The sequence below is a fragment of the Misgurnus anguillicaudatus genome, unplaced genomic scaffold (genome assembly GCF_027580225.2).
Source record: "Misgurnus anguillicaudatus unplaced genomic scaffold, ASM2758022v2 HiC_scaffold_28, whole genome shotgun sequence".
Taxonomy (NCBI): Eukaryota; Metazoa; Chordata; class Actinopteri; order Cypriniformes; family Cobitidae; genus Misgurnus; species Misgurnus anguillicaudatus.
The window spans coordinates 3,551,449-3,572,486 of NW_027395278.1; the positions used below are offsets into that span (position 1 = coordinate 3,551,449).

The 21,038-nt window shown below is 38.3% G+C and overlaps 1 protein-coding gene across 1 annotated transcript in view; it reads left to right on the forward strand.

Moving 5' to 3' along the window:
• LOC141362548 (protein Daple-like) overlaps positions 1 to 17,944 on the forward strand; it is a 102,061-nt gene extending 84,117 nt beyond the window's left edge. The window contains exons 26-30 of the mRNA XM_073864788.1: positions 1,307 to 1,513; positions 6,754 to 6,828; positions 6,925 to 6,993; positions 14,004 to 14,251; positions 15,758 to 17,944. Coding sequence (XP_073720889.1) covers positions 1,307 to 1,513; positions 6,754 to 6,828; positions 6,925 to 6,993; positions 14,004 to 14,251; positions 15,758 to 16,657 — 1,499 coding nt within the window. The 3' untranslated portion in view covers positions 16,658 to 17,944. The remainder of the gene's footprint in view (positions 1 to 1,306; positions 1,514 to 6,753; positions 6,829 to 6,924; positions 6,994 to 14,003; positions 14,252 to 15,757) is intronic.
• The last annotated feature ends 3,094 nt before the right edge of the window (positions 17,945 to 21,038 follow it).

Sequence of the window (21,038 nt, forward strand, 5' to 3'; positions counted from 1 at the left end):
TAGTTTTATTAACTTTTACCTCGCGCCAAAACAATAACAACACAAAAGACACTAAATATGAATAAGAAAACAAGTAGTAGTTTTATCATGACACCAAATACTGCAGATTTGATCTCATTTTGACCATCAAAAACAAACAAGGCCAACATGAGAGCCAGGGAATCCCTGTCAGAGATGTAGCCCAGAGAGGGCGGTGGTTAGCGGGGCGAGTGAACACTGACGTCCGCTCATGCTTTGGTTCTCATACCTACCGAATCTCACAAAGCAAACGTTCAAACAGGCGCTATCTTTACTAATCGACTGTAGATTTAAATATAATACATATATATTCTTGACTGAACTAATCTTAAAACTACACTTTGTGACCAAGAAACGTTAATATATAAAGAAACGCCTATCCGTCCATTGAGTTATTATGAGATTCAAAGCAGCCAAAAGTGTTACATGTCATTCTGGCCGCCCTCAAATCCGTGGCAGAAGAAGTAGTTCTCAAACAAAGAGGCTTTTAAAATAACTCCGTGGTGTGTTCTAGTTTTCGTTTTTTTAATCGTGTGCCGTCGAACTGTTGTATAAAAGCAATATCGCTTTCAGAGTCGTGTGATATAGCTCTATATCATCACGGCTGTGATGACTCGAGCGATATTGCTTAAATATTTAACAGAGTAGTGTCCTTTGATACTGAATGTCCTGTTATACATACACATATATTCAATTTAGTGCAACAGTGTAATTTAATTTTAGACTATGCAGCAAATATTTGTATATACTACAGGAAAACCTCAGGGCCCCCACATCCTCCGACCTTTTTTTTTTTTTTTAAGGTTTATTTTTGTGGTGCAAAAAAACTTCTGCATTTTCGTTTTTAAAGGTGTTCTTGTAATACAGGACATTTTGGCTGTTCGGTCATGAGAACTTTATTACTAAAATGGTAAATACAGTTAAAATGTAATGTGGTACTAATATGAACTTTTTTGATGCAAATGTGTATTTTTTAAAGGGTATTGGCCTAGTGACAGCATTTTTTGACTTTTCGACAGTGCATACAAGTAATCCTAAAGACTCCAGTGGGTATTCTAAAGTGAAACGATACATTTGTTAGAGAAAACATATTTTTTAAAACTTGCAGAATGCTGCTTGAGTGTTTTTTGTCTCTTTTACTAACATGCGCTTCAGCTTTTGCCGCAACACTGTCTCTCATGCAGCTGCCCGCAGCATCACTGGAGCCCAGCAGCAGCGCTTGCACCACAGATGTACATACCACACTAGACTCACAGATACCTTATTTCTTTATATTTTATTTTTTAAGTGAACGACAGTGGAGGGTCCAGAGGCAGAGAGGCCTATCGGTCAGTAGGGGGCATTAGTGAGGGCATGAACGGGCATGAGGAGATGGTCCGGTGGAGGGGCCGGGAGCCAGGAGGAGCCACCTGTTCGACTCCGCTGAGCCGCAACTCCCACAGTTCATCAGCCTTCAGTTCTTCTTCCAGCTTGAGGCCAGGACGCAGACCAAAGGGTAATTATGCTGCTTAGTACATGTTGCCGCAGCCTTGAGCTGTACATGACAAGTCAAGGTAGAATGTTTCTTAATCATCTTCACAATCCTGATTTATCGAATTGCTTTGGAGACAACATTTCCTGTGCTGAGTGGTTGACTCATAGGTATTCATACTGTAGTAAAGGCATCCCTCACGATCCGTATTCTAGGTTTGTCTTCTGTATATTCAACATACATTTGACCCTGACTGTGCAATCCAGACTAATGTCTGAAAATCTAATAAATTAGGAGCAATTTCAATCTTTGTTTTTTACTCAGTATTAAAGATTTCAAGGTTATATTTTGACAGAATGTCCTTTTATATTATGTAGGATTATTCTATGTAGAAAACGATACATCACAAAAAATTATTTTAACTGGGTTTTTTCAGACTGGGTCAGATTTAGCCATTGGCAAGTTTATGGGTAATGTGAAACTACGCATTGGGCTTAAACCTAAACGTCACCGACCCTCTCATGGACGTTTATTTCTCTGCCAAGACGCCCTTTATCCATTTCATAAAGTAATTTTGAGTGAAATAACAGTGTTGTTTATTAATCAGTCCTTCCAGAAAAACGAATATGCAGGTTATTTATGCAGGAATTGCCAAAATTGCGGGAACTTGCAAAAACTACGTAAACTTGCAAAAACTGTTTGCAGCTTTTCATTGATGTTCACGTCGCGTAATTACATCACTTCCTAACATTCCCATGCAACATTTTTCAACTTTCTTCTAAGACATACACTCACCTAAAGGATTATTATGAACACCTGTTCTCATTAATGCACACTTTAGGCCCCTTAGTGCCAATTGGGCATCATTTAAATGCCAAGGCCTACCTGAGCATTGTTTCTGACCATGTCCATCCCTTTATGACCACCATGTACCCATTCTCTGATGGCTACTTGCAGCAGGATAATGCACCATGTCACAAAGCTCGAATCATTTCAAATTGGTTTCTTGAACATGATAATAAGTTCACTGTACTAAAATGGCCCCCACAGTCACCAGATCTCAACCCAATAGAGCGTCTTTGGGATGTGGTGGAACGGGAGCTTCATGCCCTGGAAGTGCATCCCACAAATCAACCGCAAAATGCTATCCTATCAATATGGGCCAACATTTCTAAAGAACGCTTTCAGCACCATGTTGAATCACTGCCACGTAGAGTTAAGGCAGATCTGAAGGCGAAAGAGGGTCAAACACAGTATTAGTATGGTGTTCCTAATAATCCTTTAGGTGAATGTGTATGACTTTTTGCTACAGAAATGCGGGAATTATGAAATCATGCAAGCCCGCATATTTTGCGAGCGGAAATCTCCAATTTATGTGGCGAAAGTGCGCCGTATTTAAAAAATGCGTCCCCCGCATAAATCTGCGGACTCTGACTAATTACGTTTTTCTGGAGGGACTGATCATGTTTATTTTTAAGCACTAGAAACATTCTCAAATATCTACATGAATGCACAAACAAGCACAGATGATTATAGAAAGGCCACTGTAGTAGCTTGGGGACCCAGTGTGTCCATAATAGCACAATCTTGGATCTGCAGCAAATAATCCATAAAATCGATAATAATTATGAAAATAGTTAAGATTATTTTAATGCAGTCACATGCTCCAGCACAACCACCGTTTGCTTCATACAGTGCGAGTTATGTGCATTCCCATAAGGTTATTATAGTCATGCCTTCAACAGTTTGCATCTTATGTCATCAATCTTTCACACCATCAGACTCGACAGTCACTCCCACTCGAAACCAAATGATATTTGAGCTCTTATACTGAGAATTGAGCCAGGAAACCCCCTTATTTGTGCCTTTTGCACTTTTTGAAGTACATTTCTACACATAAATACTCTGATGTAGGATATTATTTAGCTATAATAAGTGAAACATCTAATTTTAACAGATGTTTAGGTTTTTATCCGATTAATCGACTAATCAAAAAAATTGATTATGAAAACAACCATTAGTTGCGACTATACTATTGAGATTACTTATGCTAAAGTGTAGGCGCGTAATGTCTCACAACTGTTACAGACAAATTAAAATCATACAGCGATTCATTTTCACCTGGGGTGGGCGATAAAATTGGTAATGAAATCTGTTTATATGAAAGGAGGGTGTCGAACATTATCTACACTCTAAAAACAGATGTGTTAAAAACATCACCTTCTGTGTTATATAAGGGATAACACATTAAATGGGTTGTCCCTAACTGACACATCTCTGTGTTATTATTGGAACAACACATCTTGTGTTATGTTTATGTAATGTGTTAAATAACGTGACACATAATGTGTTAAATAGCATCACACAAACAATGTGTAAAAAATGAACACATAATTTTTTTGATTGTATGGACAAGAAGACTTGACTCTTGGGTCAGTAAGAACCACCCAGAATTACCATCCGGCAAAACACTATGCCTATAAAAATCTAGATAATTTACTCACCACCATTTCATTCAAAATGTTGATGTCTTTCTTTGTTCAGACGAGAAGAAATTATGTTTTTTGAAGAAAACATTCCAGGATTTTTCTCATTTTAATAGACTTTAATAGACCCCAATACTTAACAGTTTTAATGCAGTTTAAAATTGCAGTTTCAAAGGACACTAAACGATTCCAAACAAGGCATAAGGGTCTTATCTATCGAAACGATTGACATTTTCAACAAGAAATGTAAAAAATATGCACTTTTAAACCACAACTTCTTCCTCCGGTCCTGTGATGCGTCGGGGCGACCTCACGTAATACATCATCACATCAAGAGGTCACGGATGACGTATGAGAACCTAACGTCCCAGTGTTTTCAAGTGTGGAAAAAGAGGACCGTTCCGACATTGTTGTATGTGGAATGATACTAATTAATGTCTTTGTGTCAGTTTATTGTTTAAAATGGTCCGCAAATGTGTGTTTCATATATGTAACATGTGACCTTCAACGTCATTACGCACTTACGTGTGGTCGCGCTGGCGCGTTACAGGACCGGAGGAAGACGAGAAGTTGTGGTTTAAAAGTGCATATTTTTTATTTTTCTTGCCAAAAATGACAATCGTTTGCTAGATAAGACCTTTATGCCTTGTTTGGAATCGTTTAGAGTCCTTTGAAACTGCATTAAAACTGTTAAGGGTTGGGGTCCATTAAAGTCCATTAAAATGAGAAAAATCCTGGAATGTTTTCCTCGAAAAAAACATAATTTCTTCTCGACTGAACAAAGAAAGACTTCAACAGTTTGGATGACTTGGTGGTGAGTAAATTATCTGGAATTTTTTTTTTTTAGAATATGGACTAATCCTTTAACAGATGCATAGTGATGTCTTGGCAAATGTTTGAAAAAGTGGTTTGGGACAGTTGCCCCTACCAGCCAGAATAATTGTCAGGCCATGTCAAAATCGTAGGTATTTACAGAAACACAAACTAAAGTTTACCTATAGAGCAGGGCATACGCAATGAACCACATACTCATTGCATTACCTCTAGGTGCAGTAGTGTGGGGTAAATGGACCTATTTTTAGACCCAGGGTGTCCGCGGATCCTTAAAAAGTCTTAAAACGTCTTTAATTACGTAGTATGAAAATAAGGCCTTAATAAGCATTAAAATGTCTTAAATGCGCGTATCAAAGGTCTTAAAATTTTGTCCAACCAACACCGCCAAGAAGATTGTAACTGTTTTATACATGTTCGTCTCATGTGTCAGGGAAAACTGAATAGGTGGAATCTACTAAAGCACAAGTTTGCGGGGAGTTCGCTAAAGTGCGTGGACCGGGTATATGCAAATACAGAAAAGTGTGAGTTTTAGCTATGGGAAAGTGCACATATAATGAAAACTGATTTTGCTCCGTGGTAAACACCAGTTAGCGTACGGGGTCCGTTGTTTATTTTTTAAGTTGCTTAAGTTTTAAAACTCGGAACAATGGGCATCAAGGCTTAGTGTCACACATGCAATGTAAGAAACATAAAGCCGCTGCAGAAACCTGTCGAAAACACTCTGCATTTCTCCGTTCTGTTGTGCCTACAGCAGAGTAGCCCTAAAGAGCACCACGGCATGCGAATCTGCATCAGCAGTTTTAAGCACCGCGGCTTCTGCTCCATCAGACATCCGATCCACGCTTAGCTCCACTGTCTGCCAACGAAGCTTGTCTTTTTTTTCTCTTTTAATGGTGGTTGGCATCTAGCTTATAGGAGCATTAGTGCCCCCTATGCTGTGGAGGGTGGATCTGATAATAGGTCTACTAGACTCTTTCCCTTACTCCTGGTCTCATCAATTTAACTATTTCTATTTTTGCCATAAAATATTTCACTGCCATTGTTTTGTCTAAAGATGCACACCAGTAATGTATTTTGTAAGTTATATTTTTAAAAAAAAATCCTCCTTAAATGTCCTAATTTAAATAAGACCTAGTCCTGGATTAATCTAAACTCTATCTGGGTAACCACACCTAATATTTTAACATTGTTAAATAAAACCATGTGTTTATTTTATGCACATTATACATTATTTGAACCAATTATTATTGTCTCATCATTATTGTCATTGTAAACGCTTTGGCCCATTTAGCTCTATTTTTATTACCAAAAAATATCAGATTACTTGATCATCATCCTTACCAAAATAACTGTTAGTGAAACCCCTAGATTGGTTGAAACATTTTAAAACTATGTAATTTTAGTTAATTTAATATTTTTTTCATATATTTTATCATTGGGGACGTTTAAGGTGAAAAACTTGTAATATCAGCAAAGATAAAAAAAATGTTGTCTAATATTATTCTCGTGAACCCAGTCTTCTTCATCTTGCGGAACAAGTGTCTTGTCACACCCCTAGAAATACATCTGTTTTTTGTCCTGAAAGATAAAAGGTTCTAAAAAACACATGGATGCATTCACACTGGACTATAAAATTGGACTTCATTGTCGTGATATAGGTCTTAAATATAATTCATTATGGTCTTAAAAAGGTCTTAAAAAGTCTTAAATTAGACTTGGTAAAACCTGCAGAAACCCTGTAGACCACAGAGCGATCATGTGCTGCTGTTATGTTTTTTTTATGTGTTCACAAAAAGCTTTTAATAATGCCCAAACGCATCTTTACAAAAGGTTTTTCCACCAAAACAAAAATGAACGAAACTAAAAACACATGTACAGTAGTTACACAAATGTTACACAAATGCTTTGTCATTGTAAAACCACAACACAATCTTTTGTTTGAAGGGTTACTCCCAGAGGAAGTCATGGGCCATCATTCCCCAGATGCTGGCTTTGGAATCGGTGTCCATGGAAACACAGGTAAGAGAATTAACAAAATCAATGCACTCTTGGCTTTTGAGCATCAGTGTGGGTCCATTTGTGTGGCTAAATGCATTTTCTGTCGTTTTTTCGCAGGCCACCGGCCCAACTCTGCCGAATTCAGCCGCAACACCTCCAGCAGCAATTCCCCCGTGAGCTCCAAAGGTGTGTCAGCTACAATACAGCACAGCACAAGTCATTACATTAAAACAGGAAAATACTACACACATTCACTTTCTTAGTATCACAATCTAGAAGCAAGAACATTTGACATGACTCTATTCCAGCATGAGGTTGATGATTTTGTCTAGTGCTGTGCATAAAAGGCTCAATGTGCTGCCATTCTCATTTTTTATGTACCAAATTTGTGTTTTGTCTAGGTTGTTATTGTCATGTCTCTAAGGAAAGATAAAAATTGTTGGCCAATTTGATCACTTCTCACTGAAAGCCATTAGTGTCCCATGTTCTAATGAGCTTTTCAGGTTGATGTCGAAATAAAAGCTTTTCAACATGCAGATTGTTTTTCATCAGTGCTGTCTGTTTGGACAAGCACCACTCTATTGCTCAGTCTTGCTCAGTCTTGGGTATCATAAATCCCCAAGTATTACATTTTGACACGTACTGTAGCAAATTCAGCACAGTTAAAATTGTGCAGCTTGTTGAGGAAAGGTGTGCTATTACTTTTCTGAGTCATTGAATGTACAGTTTTCACCTGGCAGACAGTTAAAAATCCATATGGATGTAGGAGGGACTGAAGAGTGGAGACTTAACTAGTTCAGGGCCGTTTCTTGCCAGCCATAGAAGGGTGGGTTGACAGATATCCTGGGTGTGCAATTTTATATATATATATCACCTGTCAAATGCCTCAAAATATTAACTAGAGCAATGTTTGTGGTAAATGTGGTATTAACAAGCTGAGAAAGTTTATGAATTATTAGGTTGCTGTTTCATGCATTAATAAAAATGCGATTAATCAAACTGCAAATAAATATAAAGAATGCTACCAAACAACACTGAAACGGTTAATGACTCACTCCTGCCATATACTAATAAGTCTGACTCGCTATAGTTGCACTATAGTTAAGCATGCACGCTTCAACCAAATGCTTTAATCTGCACCAAAAACGAATTGAAACACCATTGATTGGCCATTACATTTATCCGCTCAACAGGCACGACTGTGATTGGTTGTAATTTCTTAATGCTGCAAAAATAATGCGTGTAAAGTAATCTAATGCAACATGAACAGATCTAAATCTAATGGTGTCATCGACGCTTGTCTTCATTTTCACATTTCATGTTGATCGTGACAGTCATAATACTTTTTTGGTTTCATTGTAAAGGGTCGCGTTTGCCCCCTTGAATTTGGGGAACATTTTTATTCATCTTGATTGCTTTTTTGCCCAAAGCCCTTAGTAATTTCCGACCCTGATACACGGACCATCCATCATTTAAATGACTGCTAAATGCACTCCGATGAGTGGGACGGTGAATTTAAATTTAAGTCTTTTAACTTGATTTGAGGGAGAGACTGATTTAAGCTGTGGAAAAAAAATTCTGGATCACCGGGAAAAAAAACAAGCTAAAAGCTACAAACTCCACACAGAAGTTATTCTGCTTTTAAATCTTGTGTTGCATAAGTCAGATTCTCCGCTACAGACAGAGGCCGCCTCATGAGTCATGAGTGTTTCTCAAACTTTTTCTGCCATTACCCACTTTGGAGTTAGGGAAGGGTTCCGAGCCTCACTTGTCCCCAATCGCCCCAACAAAAGGGTATCAAGTAGGCTTTAAGTTTAACTGTTAAAATGTATCTAATCACATCATATTTTAAAAACATAACAGCATTAAAGCCTTTCAATAGAGAAAAAAAATGTGAAAATGTATTATGACTAGGGATGCAGCGATTAACCGGTTTCACTATTAACCGCGCTTTAAAATGTCACGGTTAAGTAACCGTAAAGCCTTCGCTACACCGCGTATTTTTGTTTCACGCACGCACAAACAAACCAGATCCACGAACCACCAAGAGGCGCATGCGTCATGATGCACTGTATGACAAAGCTCCGCGTCCAAAAAAATATGTGCGTGTGACGCATCTCTTGGTTTGTCCGTGCATCTGGTTTGTATGTGGGTGTGTGCGTGTGTGGGTGTGTGCGCGCGCACCTGCATGCTTGCGTACGTGAAAAAGCCGCTCTCCAATTGGTCTGTACAGCATTAAAAACCTCCTGCTTGCGGATCAAACTGGGGGGGGGGGCTCATGGTGGTCTGACTGCATTTCATTACGTTGAATTATTTTAACGCGTTAATGATTAATTACAGAATAGCATGAGTTAACACGTTAATTTTGCCACCCCTAATATTTATATTTGATTTTTGTTTAATATTAAGCTACACCTGTCAAAATGACTCGCAGTACCTGGTCCAGGATGACCCTGTGTTGTTATTCATTTTGAGAGGCTCTTATCATTTTTACTAATACTTCAAACAAACCAAAATAATATAACTTTATTCAGTCTAAATGTAAAATTACATTTATTCAAAAGATCATTAAAATGAATAGCCTACAGGTTTCAAAGGCACCTATACTGTTTAAGTCAAAGCCAGCTAAGTTATTATTGTTATTATCATTTGTCCAAGAATTGTAGAAAAAATACACAAACTGAAAATACAGAAGAATTTAGCAATTGTTCAAAAATGTATTCATGTGATTTTATAAATTAATGATAACCGTAATAACCGTACAACCGTGGTTATTTTTCAGACTATAACCGTACCATGAAAATCTATAGTCGCTGCATCCCTAATTATGACTTTGCATGAAATAAGTAAATAATAATAATGCAACTGTGTTTGCATTTTGTCTCTGAAAAAAATCAGCGTACTTTCTTTTCAGCTGGCTTTTTGGTTGATTAGGTCCACTGTCTGTCTTGGGTTTTCTCTGTTGGTGCCGAATCTCCAGTTTTCTTTTCATTCTGTGTCACAAACTTATTCATTGATAACTTTTATACCTGCTACCGTCTATACCGCCTCTCCATATTAATGTTTGTTCCGCTTACTTACCATTCCGACGTTAATTAATTCTTGTAGGCTATGGTTCAGTGTGACATTTTCTTCGCAGTCTGATGTTGTGTTAAGTAGAGCCCGACCTATATATCGTCAGGCCGATATTAACGGCCGATATTGGGCATTTTCCAAACTATTGGTATCAGCATTCATAATGGCCGATAAATGAATATAAAAAAAAACCCGGACGAAACACAGAGACACACAGAGAGAGAAAATGCATGAGATGCAGAGAGAGAGAGAGAGAGAGAGAGAGAATAAAAAATTAAAATAAAATTCTTTTCTGGTGAAAACCCAAGAATAAGTTTGCTAAAATGCGGGGGGTTGTCTTATATTCGGGTATATACAGTAATTATAAGGTAGCTTATAAAGCAATATAAGGACTAATTATTACACACACACACAAACATTTACTAGTGACCTTTATCTTGTTTAATGATAATATAAATGATAATGATATTAATAATGTCATCATTATTTTTGTAATTATTGCTGTCAATAATTTTTGATGTTCCTCTGTTCTGTTGTGACAATAAAAGAAACAAGTTTCTTTTTAAAATGCATTATCATATTATTTTAGTTAAAACTCATAAATAACTACAAATAACTAATGTTAGGTAAATCTGTTCTGTTGTGCGTTTCTGGAAAAAAAAAATATATATATATATCGACCGATATATCGGAATATCGAATTTTAAAACCAAAACACATTTGTATCGGCCTTCAAAATCCTTTATCGGTAGTTTAAAGTTAGGTCTATATTTAAACGTGTCATTTTGAGTGAATGGTCAATAAATAAAGGAATTAATAAAGATGGGCACAAAAACGATCACATTTCTTACCGTTTGTCATGCCACACTTAATGTTCATGTTCCTTACCAGTGGGGCCTGCCCTACACTTTGAGAAACGTTGGTGTAAAGTGACGTTGCTTTCAGCCAATAAAAACAGAAAAATACTGTCATTTTCTGGGGTTGATTGGTTAGGTTAAAAACCCTTAAAGTGCACCTATTTTATTGCTAAAAAACAATGCTATTTTGTGTATTTGGTATAATACAATGTTTGCGTGGTTTATGGTTAAAAAACACATTATTTTCCACATACGGTACATTTTGTAGATCTAGATTACACTCCCTTCCTGAAATGATTGGCCTGAATACCTCCGACGTCAGCCGGAAATGTGACGCTCCTTACCATGTTTGGAAGATTCAGTCACAACAATGCAAGGCTAACAGGAGTTAATTTACAGGCTGTGAGGCTGAGCGGGAGGAATTATGATAATGTCGGTCTTGTCTACATCACCAATCACAGGAAGTAAACTGTTGCCTACAATCCATGTGTTTGTTGTAGTCCAAGAACAGAGATTTACGTTGGAGGTGATAACTCGCGTCATTGTTTACTTTGGGGTATGTAGCTTTAGCATATCATTAACATGTACTAATACACACTTTCACACCAAAAGACATTTTAAAATGTGAATCGGACAATATGTGCTCTTTAACATAGCCTGCCTCAGATTGCTTTCAATTTTAAATGCGTGACGTTCAAGTTGCCACCGTTGCCTAAGGTTAAAAAGTCTAGTTTGGATACCACAACTTTAAGTAACTACCGCCCAATCTCAAATCTCCCTTTTATATCAAAAATTTTAGAAAAAGTGGTTCTGAGCCAACTCCAGTCTTTTTTAAATGATGGTCATATTCACGAGAAATTCAAGTCTGGTTTTAAACACGTCATAGTACTGAATCTGCACTTTTACGAGTCATGAACGATATTCTGTCCACCACTGACACAGGGTGGACAGCTCCGCTTTTGATCTGGTTGATCATGATATTTTAATCTCTCGTCTATAATCATGTATAGGCTTAAAGGCGGAGTCCATGATGTTTGAAAGCCAATGTTGATATTTGAAATCACCTAAACAAACACGCCCCTACCCCAATAGAATCTAGACCTTCGGTTGATAGACCCGCCCCACACATACGCAACCCGGCATTTGATTTGATTTGATTGGCTATAAGTGTGTTTTGGTAGTCGGCCCGTCTCCTTTTCCAAAGCGTTTTTCAAACATCGTGGACTCCGCCTTTAAGGGGTACAGTTCTTGAATAGTTTCGCTCATACCTGTCCAACAGAAGCTTTTCTGTTCGCATTGGGCAACAGTGCTCATCCAAAAAGCAACTTGGAGCCGGAGTTCCACAGGGCTCAATTCTTGGGGCAGAACTTTTCAAACTGTATATGTCACCCCTGGGTTCAATTCTATCTAATCATGGGGTTTCATTTCACCTATATGCTGACGACACCCAAATTTACTTGTCTCTGAAGCGTGATGACATGTCTGCTTTAAAACCATTATTGGACTGTCTGGATGAACTTAAAAAATGAAACTTTTTGAGTTTAAATAAAAACAAGACTGAAATTACTTTGTTTGGCCCCAATGATTGTAGTACGCATGCAGTTAACCTTCAATCACTGTCACCATACAGCACCAACTGTGTTCGGAACCTGGGAGTCTGGATTGACAACAACATCAAATTTAAAAAGCAGATAAGTGCTGTAGTAAAGTCCTGTTTCTTTCATCTCCGTCTATTAGCTTAGGTTAAGCTTTTTTTGCCTGGCAAGCACTTTGAGATAGCCATGCATGCTTTTGTTACATCCAGACTGGACTACTGTAACTCCTTATATATCGGTATTTCTCAGAAATACATGAACCGTCTCCAAATAGTCCAAAATGCAGCTGCACGACTCCTCAAAGGGATCTCCCAGTCAAGATCACTTAGATCGGGCGATTCCAATCTACTATATGTCCCTCAAACCAGGCTAAAAAAATAGAGGTGAAGTGCTTTTGGAGTCTATGGATCGAAGCTATAGAATAGCCTACCTCTTCACATCAGATCTGCCCAAACCTTGACACTTTTTAAAACTTCCCTAAAAACGTATTTCTTCTCAAAAGCTTTTAAAATACCTTGACGTTTCTCGTCATCCACCTATGCTGTGTTTCTTGTTTGATGTCCTGTGTTTCTCGTATTGTATTTTTCTCCTTACCTTGTCAAGCACTTTGGTCAACGCATGTTTTTTTTTAAACGTGCTATACAAATAAAATTGTATTGTATTGTATTGTAACCAATATATAAATTTTAGTAAAATAAAATATGAATGTCTTTGGGTGGCCAAGATGTTTGAGTGGGCTTAGCCCACGCCTTGCGCTGGCCCTGAACTAGGTGCCAGAATAACATCCTCTTTGGTCACCCTAGCAACAACCTGTTAACCACAGACTTGAAACAGCATACCTGCAGCAGTGCCTTGGGAACCATCTGCCATGCAAGCATTTCAAAGGATTCACTGCAAAAAGTCTCCACAGTTCCAAGAATCAAATTCTCATTACAAAAGCACTTAGCAGTGGTAATTTAATATTTTCAAGAGGATTTCTGGGCAAATTCCATTTCATCAAGTAACGTGACTCATACCAGCACACTACTGGTGTTAGATTATTATTCAAAATAGAATGAGGTGTGAGAGAACAGCATCTGAAGAGTTTAGATGCAAAATCCTCAAAGTGCATCTGATATGTTTTCTTGTAAATGAGCATATTTTTCTATCAGGCACTTATGTTTAAGTTCAGTATCTTCATTTTAATAACAATGAAAAGGTTATTTGTCAGTTATTGAAATGCCTTATTTTCACAAATGTCACTTTTCATTGGTGTTTAACAAATTTGACTGTCTTTCGCTGCAAAACCCTCTAAGTACATGTCCTTTCTGAATAAAGGTAAAAGGGTCAAAAATTCTGTCATTATCCTAATATATTCAGTAACCCTCTTTTAACCAGGTAAAAACTCCTGTGCATTTAAAGGACTTAAAATCATTGTCCCGTTTAACGGGTTCTGGCTTGATGCCAGGATTCATTCGTTAAGTCAAAAGGTATTTGATGAACATATAACACGTGATCTCATTTTTTTGAGGGAGGTAGCGTTTAGTGTATTTTGCATCTGAGCTCTCCGTCTGTTGTGATGAGTTTACCGACCCTAATCCATAACTGTGACTGCCAACGACGCTACGACACACACAGTGCTTTAGTTTATTCAGTTTTCGGTTCCTAAACATTTTCTGTCTTTTCCAAGGTTCTCTTGACTGCCTGCCGGGTCGGTCTGCCAGTCTTTCAAGTGAAGATGTCGTTGGACTAAGTCACGAAGTCTTGCGTCTCAGTCAGTCATCGCTGATTCCTCGCAGCTCTACTCTTCCATGTGATGGCCCATATCCTTCACGCTCTTCCCATCGTCACTCTTCTTATCGGCCGGCTTCCCCTGGCAGTGAAATGGTTACTCTGGAGGAGTTCCTGGAGGAAAGTAATGTGCTGTCCCCTCCCACTGTAAGTAGATTGTTAGATACCCTCAAATTCAAGAACTTAATGTGGGGACACATTTCAAGTGAAAGCAATGTTACATTGTTTTACCTTGTAAGATACATCGTTACAGTTTCCATGTGTCAAACACAACTATGCAAAAAAGCATTTTGGTATGGATAAAAATTTTAGAAGATATAACAGTTTAGCATGTGCGCTACATGCTACCCTACACTACACAGGGTATAATATGCTTTTTTGCCCACTAACTTCTTGCATAAAATAGATTCAAGCACTTTCAACGGCCTGTATCTATTTCTGTTTATCAGGGTTCCCATGAGTCCTTGAAAGTTTTTGAATCGGGGGAAATTATTCAAGGCTCTGGGAAGTTTTTGAAAATATACATACATAGATTCAGGTTATTGAAAGTGCTTGAATCTATTTTATGAAGAAGTTTTCTGGAAAAATTCCATATTATTCCCTGTGTAGTGTAGGATAATATCATAAAATTTCTAGCCTTTTGTGTTTGACACATGAAAATGTCTCGGGTTACGTATGTAACTGTTGTTCCCTGAGAAGGGAACGAGACACTGCGTCTCCCTTGCCATACTTCCTATGTCCCTGTAACGCCGTCTTTGGCAATATTTCAGATAGCAATATACTTCCTAGCTCCCACGTCACCCCGTCTTTATCGTTAAGCCTCACCATTGGTTGAATTTGATATACACATTCAGATGCACTTACCCCTGGAAGCGTCCCCAAAGTGTCACCGCAGTGACGCAGCGCGAGTTCCCTCGGAAGGGAACTGTAACAGTGTATCTTAAAAGGTAACACGATGTAACCTTGCTCTCATTTGAAATGTGTCCTTAAATTTGAGAGTATTGGACCTGGAAAGTCCTTGAAAGGTCCTTGAATTTGAAGTTAATGTGTGGGAACCCTGTTTTTTTTTTTTTTCAAAAACTTAGCAGGGCATTGAATTTTTTTCACAGATTAACAAATTTCAAGCACCCGTGGGAACCCTGTTCAACATAAAAAATAAATTAAACATGCTATATCACATTATTTGAAATTTTTGCATTTGTTTACAGTGGTTTTAAAATGTATGCAAATATTTTCAGGCAATCCTGCACATCAGTGCAGTCAGAATGGTTTCACAACCTGTCCAAATTTAACTTGTGATCAGTAAAGACATTTATTATTGATTCTAAACTAATTAAGGCTGATATTTGATCTGTCTGACTCTAATATCATGGTGCATTATTGTTTGACACTGGGGCTTTTTCGGCTGTCACTGAGTGCTGTGAGAGATGTTATCATAGAGACATTGTCATTATGAATCATTACCATAGCGGCTGTGGCCACTGTGAGTTTAAAAACATTTCGCACGCACACAGCCAGGTCTGTATAAATGATTTATAGCCTGGTCTGTATTTTAAAAAAATCCATATCCTGTCTAAACTGACAGTAAGATTGGGGAAATTCATTTAGTCCAGGGTTTGGTCTTATTTATATTATGAACTGTTTTTCTCATAGGTGCACACAGGAAGTCGAGAAGATCTGATGACTGACTTTTTCGCCAGATCTACCCGATCTACCCCCTTGCAAGATGGCGCTAAAACCCCCACCAGTTATGTCACGCCAACCATCAAGACCACTCCCGAACAAGACAGTCGAACCACCAAACCCGGGCACAGTGTCAAACCAAACGTTCGACTAGGTGAAACCTCCACACCCCCTTTTCACTCACAAACGCTTCCTAACAGAGGAGCCGGCTCACGGGCCTCAGCTCTGCAGCAGTCAAGTCCCCGTGGAGGGGTGGCTGGCAGCAGTAGCCTGAGCCGGACATTCAGCCTGGCCTCTGCAGACCTTCTCCACTCCAACGGGCCGGATAGCTACCGTACAGACACTGGTTCGCTCAGCCCAAATGATGTGGTGCTGAGGAGATCTGGTGCAGTGGCGAGAGAAAGATCAATGTCAGCTAGGGTGTCTGGATCTTCGCCAATTCCAGGGGACCCGGGGCACCTCTCTGTGGACCCCAGGCGTCTGTCTCTTGCTCCACCCAAAGACGAGTCCCTCACGAGTCCTCCCCCTCTGCACTCTTCTTCTGTGTCCCTGCAGACAGAACGGGAATACGTAGGAAGCGGTAGTAGCCGGGCCGGAGGGGTCCGCCCTGGGTCTGCGCAATCCCGGCCATCCCCCCACCGTGGCGAGGTTGCCATGGTGACTCCAGTAAGAGCCGTATCAGCTTTAAGATTGAAAGAATTGGAGGAGGAGCCTCTGGAATTGAGACAGACTGACTCAACTCTACTGAAGAAAGCAGAGACTGCGAACTTGAGCTATGGCTCCAAGGAGCAGCCCACCAACAATCCAGCTTCTTCCCCAGACCCCAGTGATGACCCTCAAACTGTATGGTATGAATATGGGTGCGTGTAGAACATGTTTGATAAATCAAGCTGCACTTTAAACACCCCTTGGTGGCTTCCTTAAACCCACAAATTGTTTACTTTGTTTCTTTCCACATTTCTTCGTATGCCTCAACGGCAACAGGTTTGTTTATGGGTCATACTGATCACCAAGGAATGTATTGGGCACTTGAATGTATCCGCTTCCACGACATTGATTTCCGTAGTTCTCTGTCACTACATGGCAGGCCGGTCACCATTCTATTCTGAATGCAATAACATTGGGCTGTGTGCTAGGAGCCACTCCCGGCGTAATTACGGAGTAGCTACTGCATCAATCTAGGACAGCTGCAGGTCCATCACGAGAGACGGCCTCACTGGGACCCATTACGGGAAGCGGGCTCTCTTTCCCTCGCTCCCTGCTGACAAACTAAACAGTTCTTTTCTGCTTCTTGTGGGTGACCATCTATTTGCTGTGGGACCTGGGTTTGGCTCGGGCGCTGCGAAACGCAAGCAAGCCAGATAGAAAGACAGGGGCGTGTTGGACAAGATGATATGCATGCACAGACTTCTGATTAACGCTGGTGGAAGGGTGAATAATGAATTTCAATCTGAGCACTGGACATGGTTTTCACACAAGCATTTCAGGATGTACTTATGAGAAGCTCGGTTTGTTTTTTTAACACTGTTTTATAACACTGCACAACTGTTCTAATGACCAGAAGTTTTATTTATTAATGTCTTTGGGACAATTAAATGACACTTGTGTGTGGATGTTTTGGTTCGTGTGTATTTGCTTCATTTCCCCAAATTGATTTGTATTTTGGTCTTTGTACTGTATATAGTAAAGCCTGATTATTATAAAAACTGGAAGAACCTTTTTCTAACCCTGATCTTGGCACACAGAGCTTGTAAATAGTTGATGATAGAGATCATGTGTACCAAATTGGTGTCTGATGTTTACTGTCATTGCTGCTTTTTTGTTACCCATCTCATGGTCTGCAAGTTTGGCAAGGATGATCACTAGGAGATGATGATGGATCTTTATAGGAATGTTTTTGGATCAAACATTCCTCTACTGGGTGTGTGAATATAAAGCATCTCCTGTTTGAATGTGCAGAGCTACTGGTAAAATTGTTTTTTGGGTATAAAACAGCTGTTTCCTTACACTACTGCACATGGATATAAAGCATTACCTGTAAGATATGATGCATTGGATTAGGTACCATAATATTAATATTGTAAAATTTATTGTGAATGATAGTTTAGAAAAAGCTGTTTTCCAAAAACTCTTTGTAATAAAGACTTTTCTAAATTATATCTGAGAAAAATCTGCAAATTTATGGGGAGAGAGTTGGGGGGAGAGAGAGGCGATGGAACATTTGAGAAATGGACAAACTCAAGTGATAAACAGCCTGCTTCAGTTGCTTTCATAAGAGTGCAATTAACAAACGAACCAAAACCCAAATAAAAAATAAAGAATTAAAATTGGTGTTTAAGAATGTTCGAGATCTTTGCAATATATTAATAAAACACTAAAGGACAAATTTACTAACACAGGGCATCATTTATAAAGCGTGCGTATGCACAGATTTGATTGTAGATGGTGCGTAGGCCTACGTAAAAATCCATGCCAACGTTCAAATTTATACAAATTTAGTAAAGTGCTTAGCCCCACCTCATGCTCTGAGCAGACATATATTTTTGCTTGTCCGATTGCTGAAGGTTTTGGAAATTAAAACAAATCCTGCTGCTTGAAAAGGATTTAAACATTGACATGTGCTCTTTTATATGTCAATTTGATTAGTTTTTAACTGTTTAACCTCGCACAATTTTAAGATTATTTGTTATATATAGATTTTATATATGAAAGTAACTGTAGATCAGGGTATCTTTATCGGTACCCAAAGGTAATAATATTCTGCATGTTTTCTGTGCATACAATCTATGAATCACACATGCGCAGTTTTGAAAAATGATCCCAAGATCAAATTTCGAACGGTTTCTATGCTGAATTTAATTATTTGCTGACGGCATGGGCTAAATGCAGTGTTTTATTATTTTAGGGATGCATAACGATTAATCGCGATTAATCTATAGCAGAATAAAAGTTTTTGTTTACATCATGTGTGTGTGAACTGTGTATAATAACTTTGTATAGATAACTGCACACACATGAATGTATATATTTTAGAAATGTTTACATGTGTATATACATTTGTATATGTATGTATAATTTATATTATATATATATAAATACTTGATATATAAATATATATTTATCAGTGATGCGCGGGTCAATGTATAAACCGCACGCACCCGACCGACGTTTTCAACTAACTCGGACTCGCAAAAAACCCCAAAAACTATTGTACCCGACCCGCTTCCTGGCCTGCATTTTTTTAAAGTAGTAAGTGCTCATCGTAGCATCATTGGTATCTTTATTTCAAACGACCCCGACCGACCGCGACCTGAATATCATTAAAAATAATTTTGGATGACTCATAACTAGGGATGCACCGATATGAAAATTTTGGACGATAACTCTTTAAATTTGGGGAGCGATAACCGATATCTATAGGCCGATAAATATTCATATTATTTTCACAATGAAAAACTCGCAGACCACGGACATCTTGTCTTTGCGCTAGACTAGCATACTCTTCTTAAGCCCGCAACACGTGTCATTTTCGTACTATGTCACAGAAAGCACCAATCAAAACTCCACATGGCCAGCAATGAGCAAGTAAAGTGGTTCAACAAACCAAAATAATCCATCATTTATCGGCTTTCATTTATCGGCCTAATTTTGCTATCAGACCGATAACCGATAATATTAAAAATAAGCAGTTATCGTCCGATAACGATACGTCGGGCGATAATATCGTGCATCCCTACTCATAACCGCGGGTTGATCCGCTCATTTTGGATCAACCCGGGCCGTGCATCACTGATATTTATATATACATAATTATTATACACAGTTCACACACACATATGATGTAAACTTTTATTCTGTTATAGATTAATTGCGATTAATCGTTATGCATCCCTATATGTAATAATGTGCACTTTATGCCATCATGGCTTCCAACTATTTTTATTTCATGCACATTTAATATAAAATCATAAATCATTTAGGGGTGTCATACTCGAGGCCCAAATCCCACCCCCTTATTTAATGTGACAGCGTACAAATTATATAATTTATGTGGCCCGCAGGAGCTTACAAATTATTTTATTGTTATTATAAGAATTATTTTTGCAGTTTTTTTGCCAAAACTAATTTTTGTCCTGCCAAAGTTTTTTTATGTGATTAATGAGTGATAATTTATTTAAACTATATAATTTATATACATTTATTTTAATGTATAATTAATTTGAATTAATTTATTTTATTATTAAAATAATCTATAAAATAGTTACATACTTTAATACACTTTGTCATTATTTGTCCTGAGCTTCTACTTTCAACTACTTCTACTAGTTACCAAAACTATCAGCTAATCAATCACAGAGGTAAATGTGCAATGTAATAGGAGTTACATTCATATAGTCTTACAAATACAACCGACCCTTTCGAAGCAACCTAAATGCTGATGTGGCTCGGGATGAAATTGAGTTTGACACCCCTGATTTAAACTATTGACTGTTTCAGTTATAGTGAACCAGCACCACCATCCCATGCTGGTCATACCAGCAAGACCAGCCTATGTTCCCTTACGAAAATTAACCATGGTTTTACTACAGTTAAAACCAAAAAAACATGGTTACTGTAGTTAAACCCCTGCTGAAAAAAACAAAACCATTACAGAAAATTCTATTGGTTTTATTGGGAATTTTATTGGTTCTAATGGAATATGGCCCAAAACACACTACAGTTTTAATGGCAAAAGCTAATGGTTCCTATTGGTATTTTAATAGAAACCATTATAATTTTCTGTAATGGTTTTATTGTTTTTTTCAGCAGGGACCATGGTTTTGACAACCATGGTTTTCAAAACCATAGTTAAACCATGGTTTTGCTGATAGAAATCAATGCACCAAAAAACATGATTACTACACTTTTATCACAATAAAACCATATTTAATTTTCATAAGGGTTGTATTTTGGTGCTGGTACGCTGGTGACCACCAGCTAAACCAGCATGGGAATTATGCTGGTCTATGCTGTTTATCAGCAGGGAGCATTTCGGTGTCACGTGAAATAGGGTATTGGCTCGGTGTAAAGAGATCTTATTGTTTGAGATGTAGAACAGGCAGGCTGTCGGTGGTAACTTGACAGGATTGCACAGCACTTGAAGTATGCGCCCCTGTGTTTTGTTTACCAATTAACTTATGCTAATGTAATGCACAAAAACCGCCAAACTGATCCCAAACCAGCTTTTAATTTGTCCACCCGCTCGATCTGC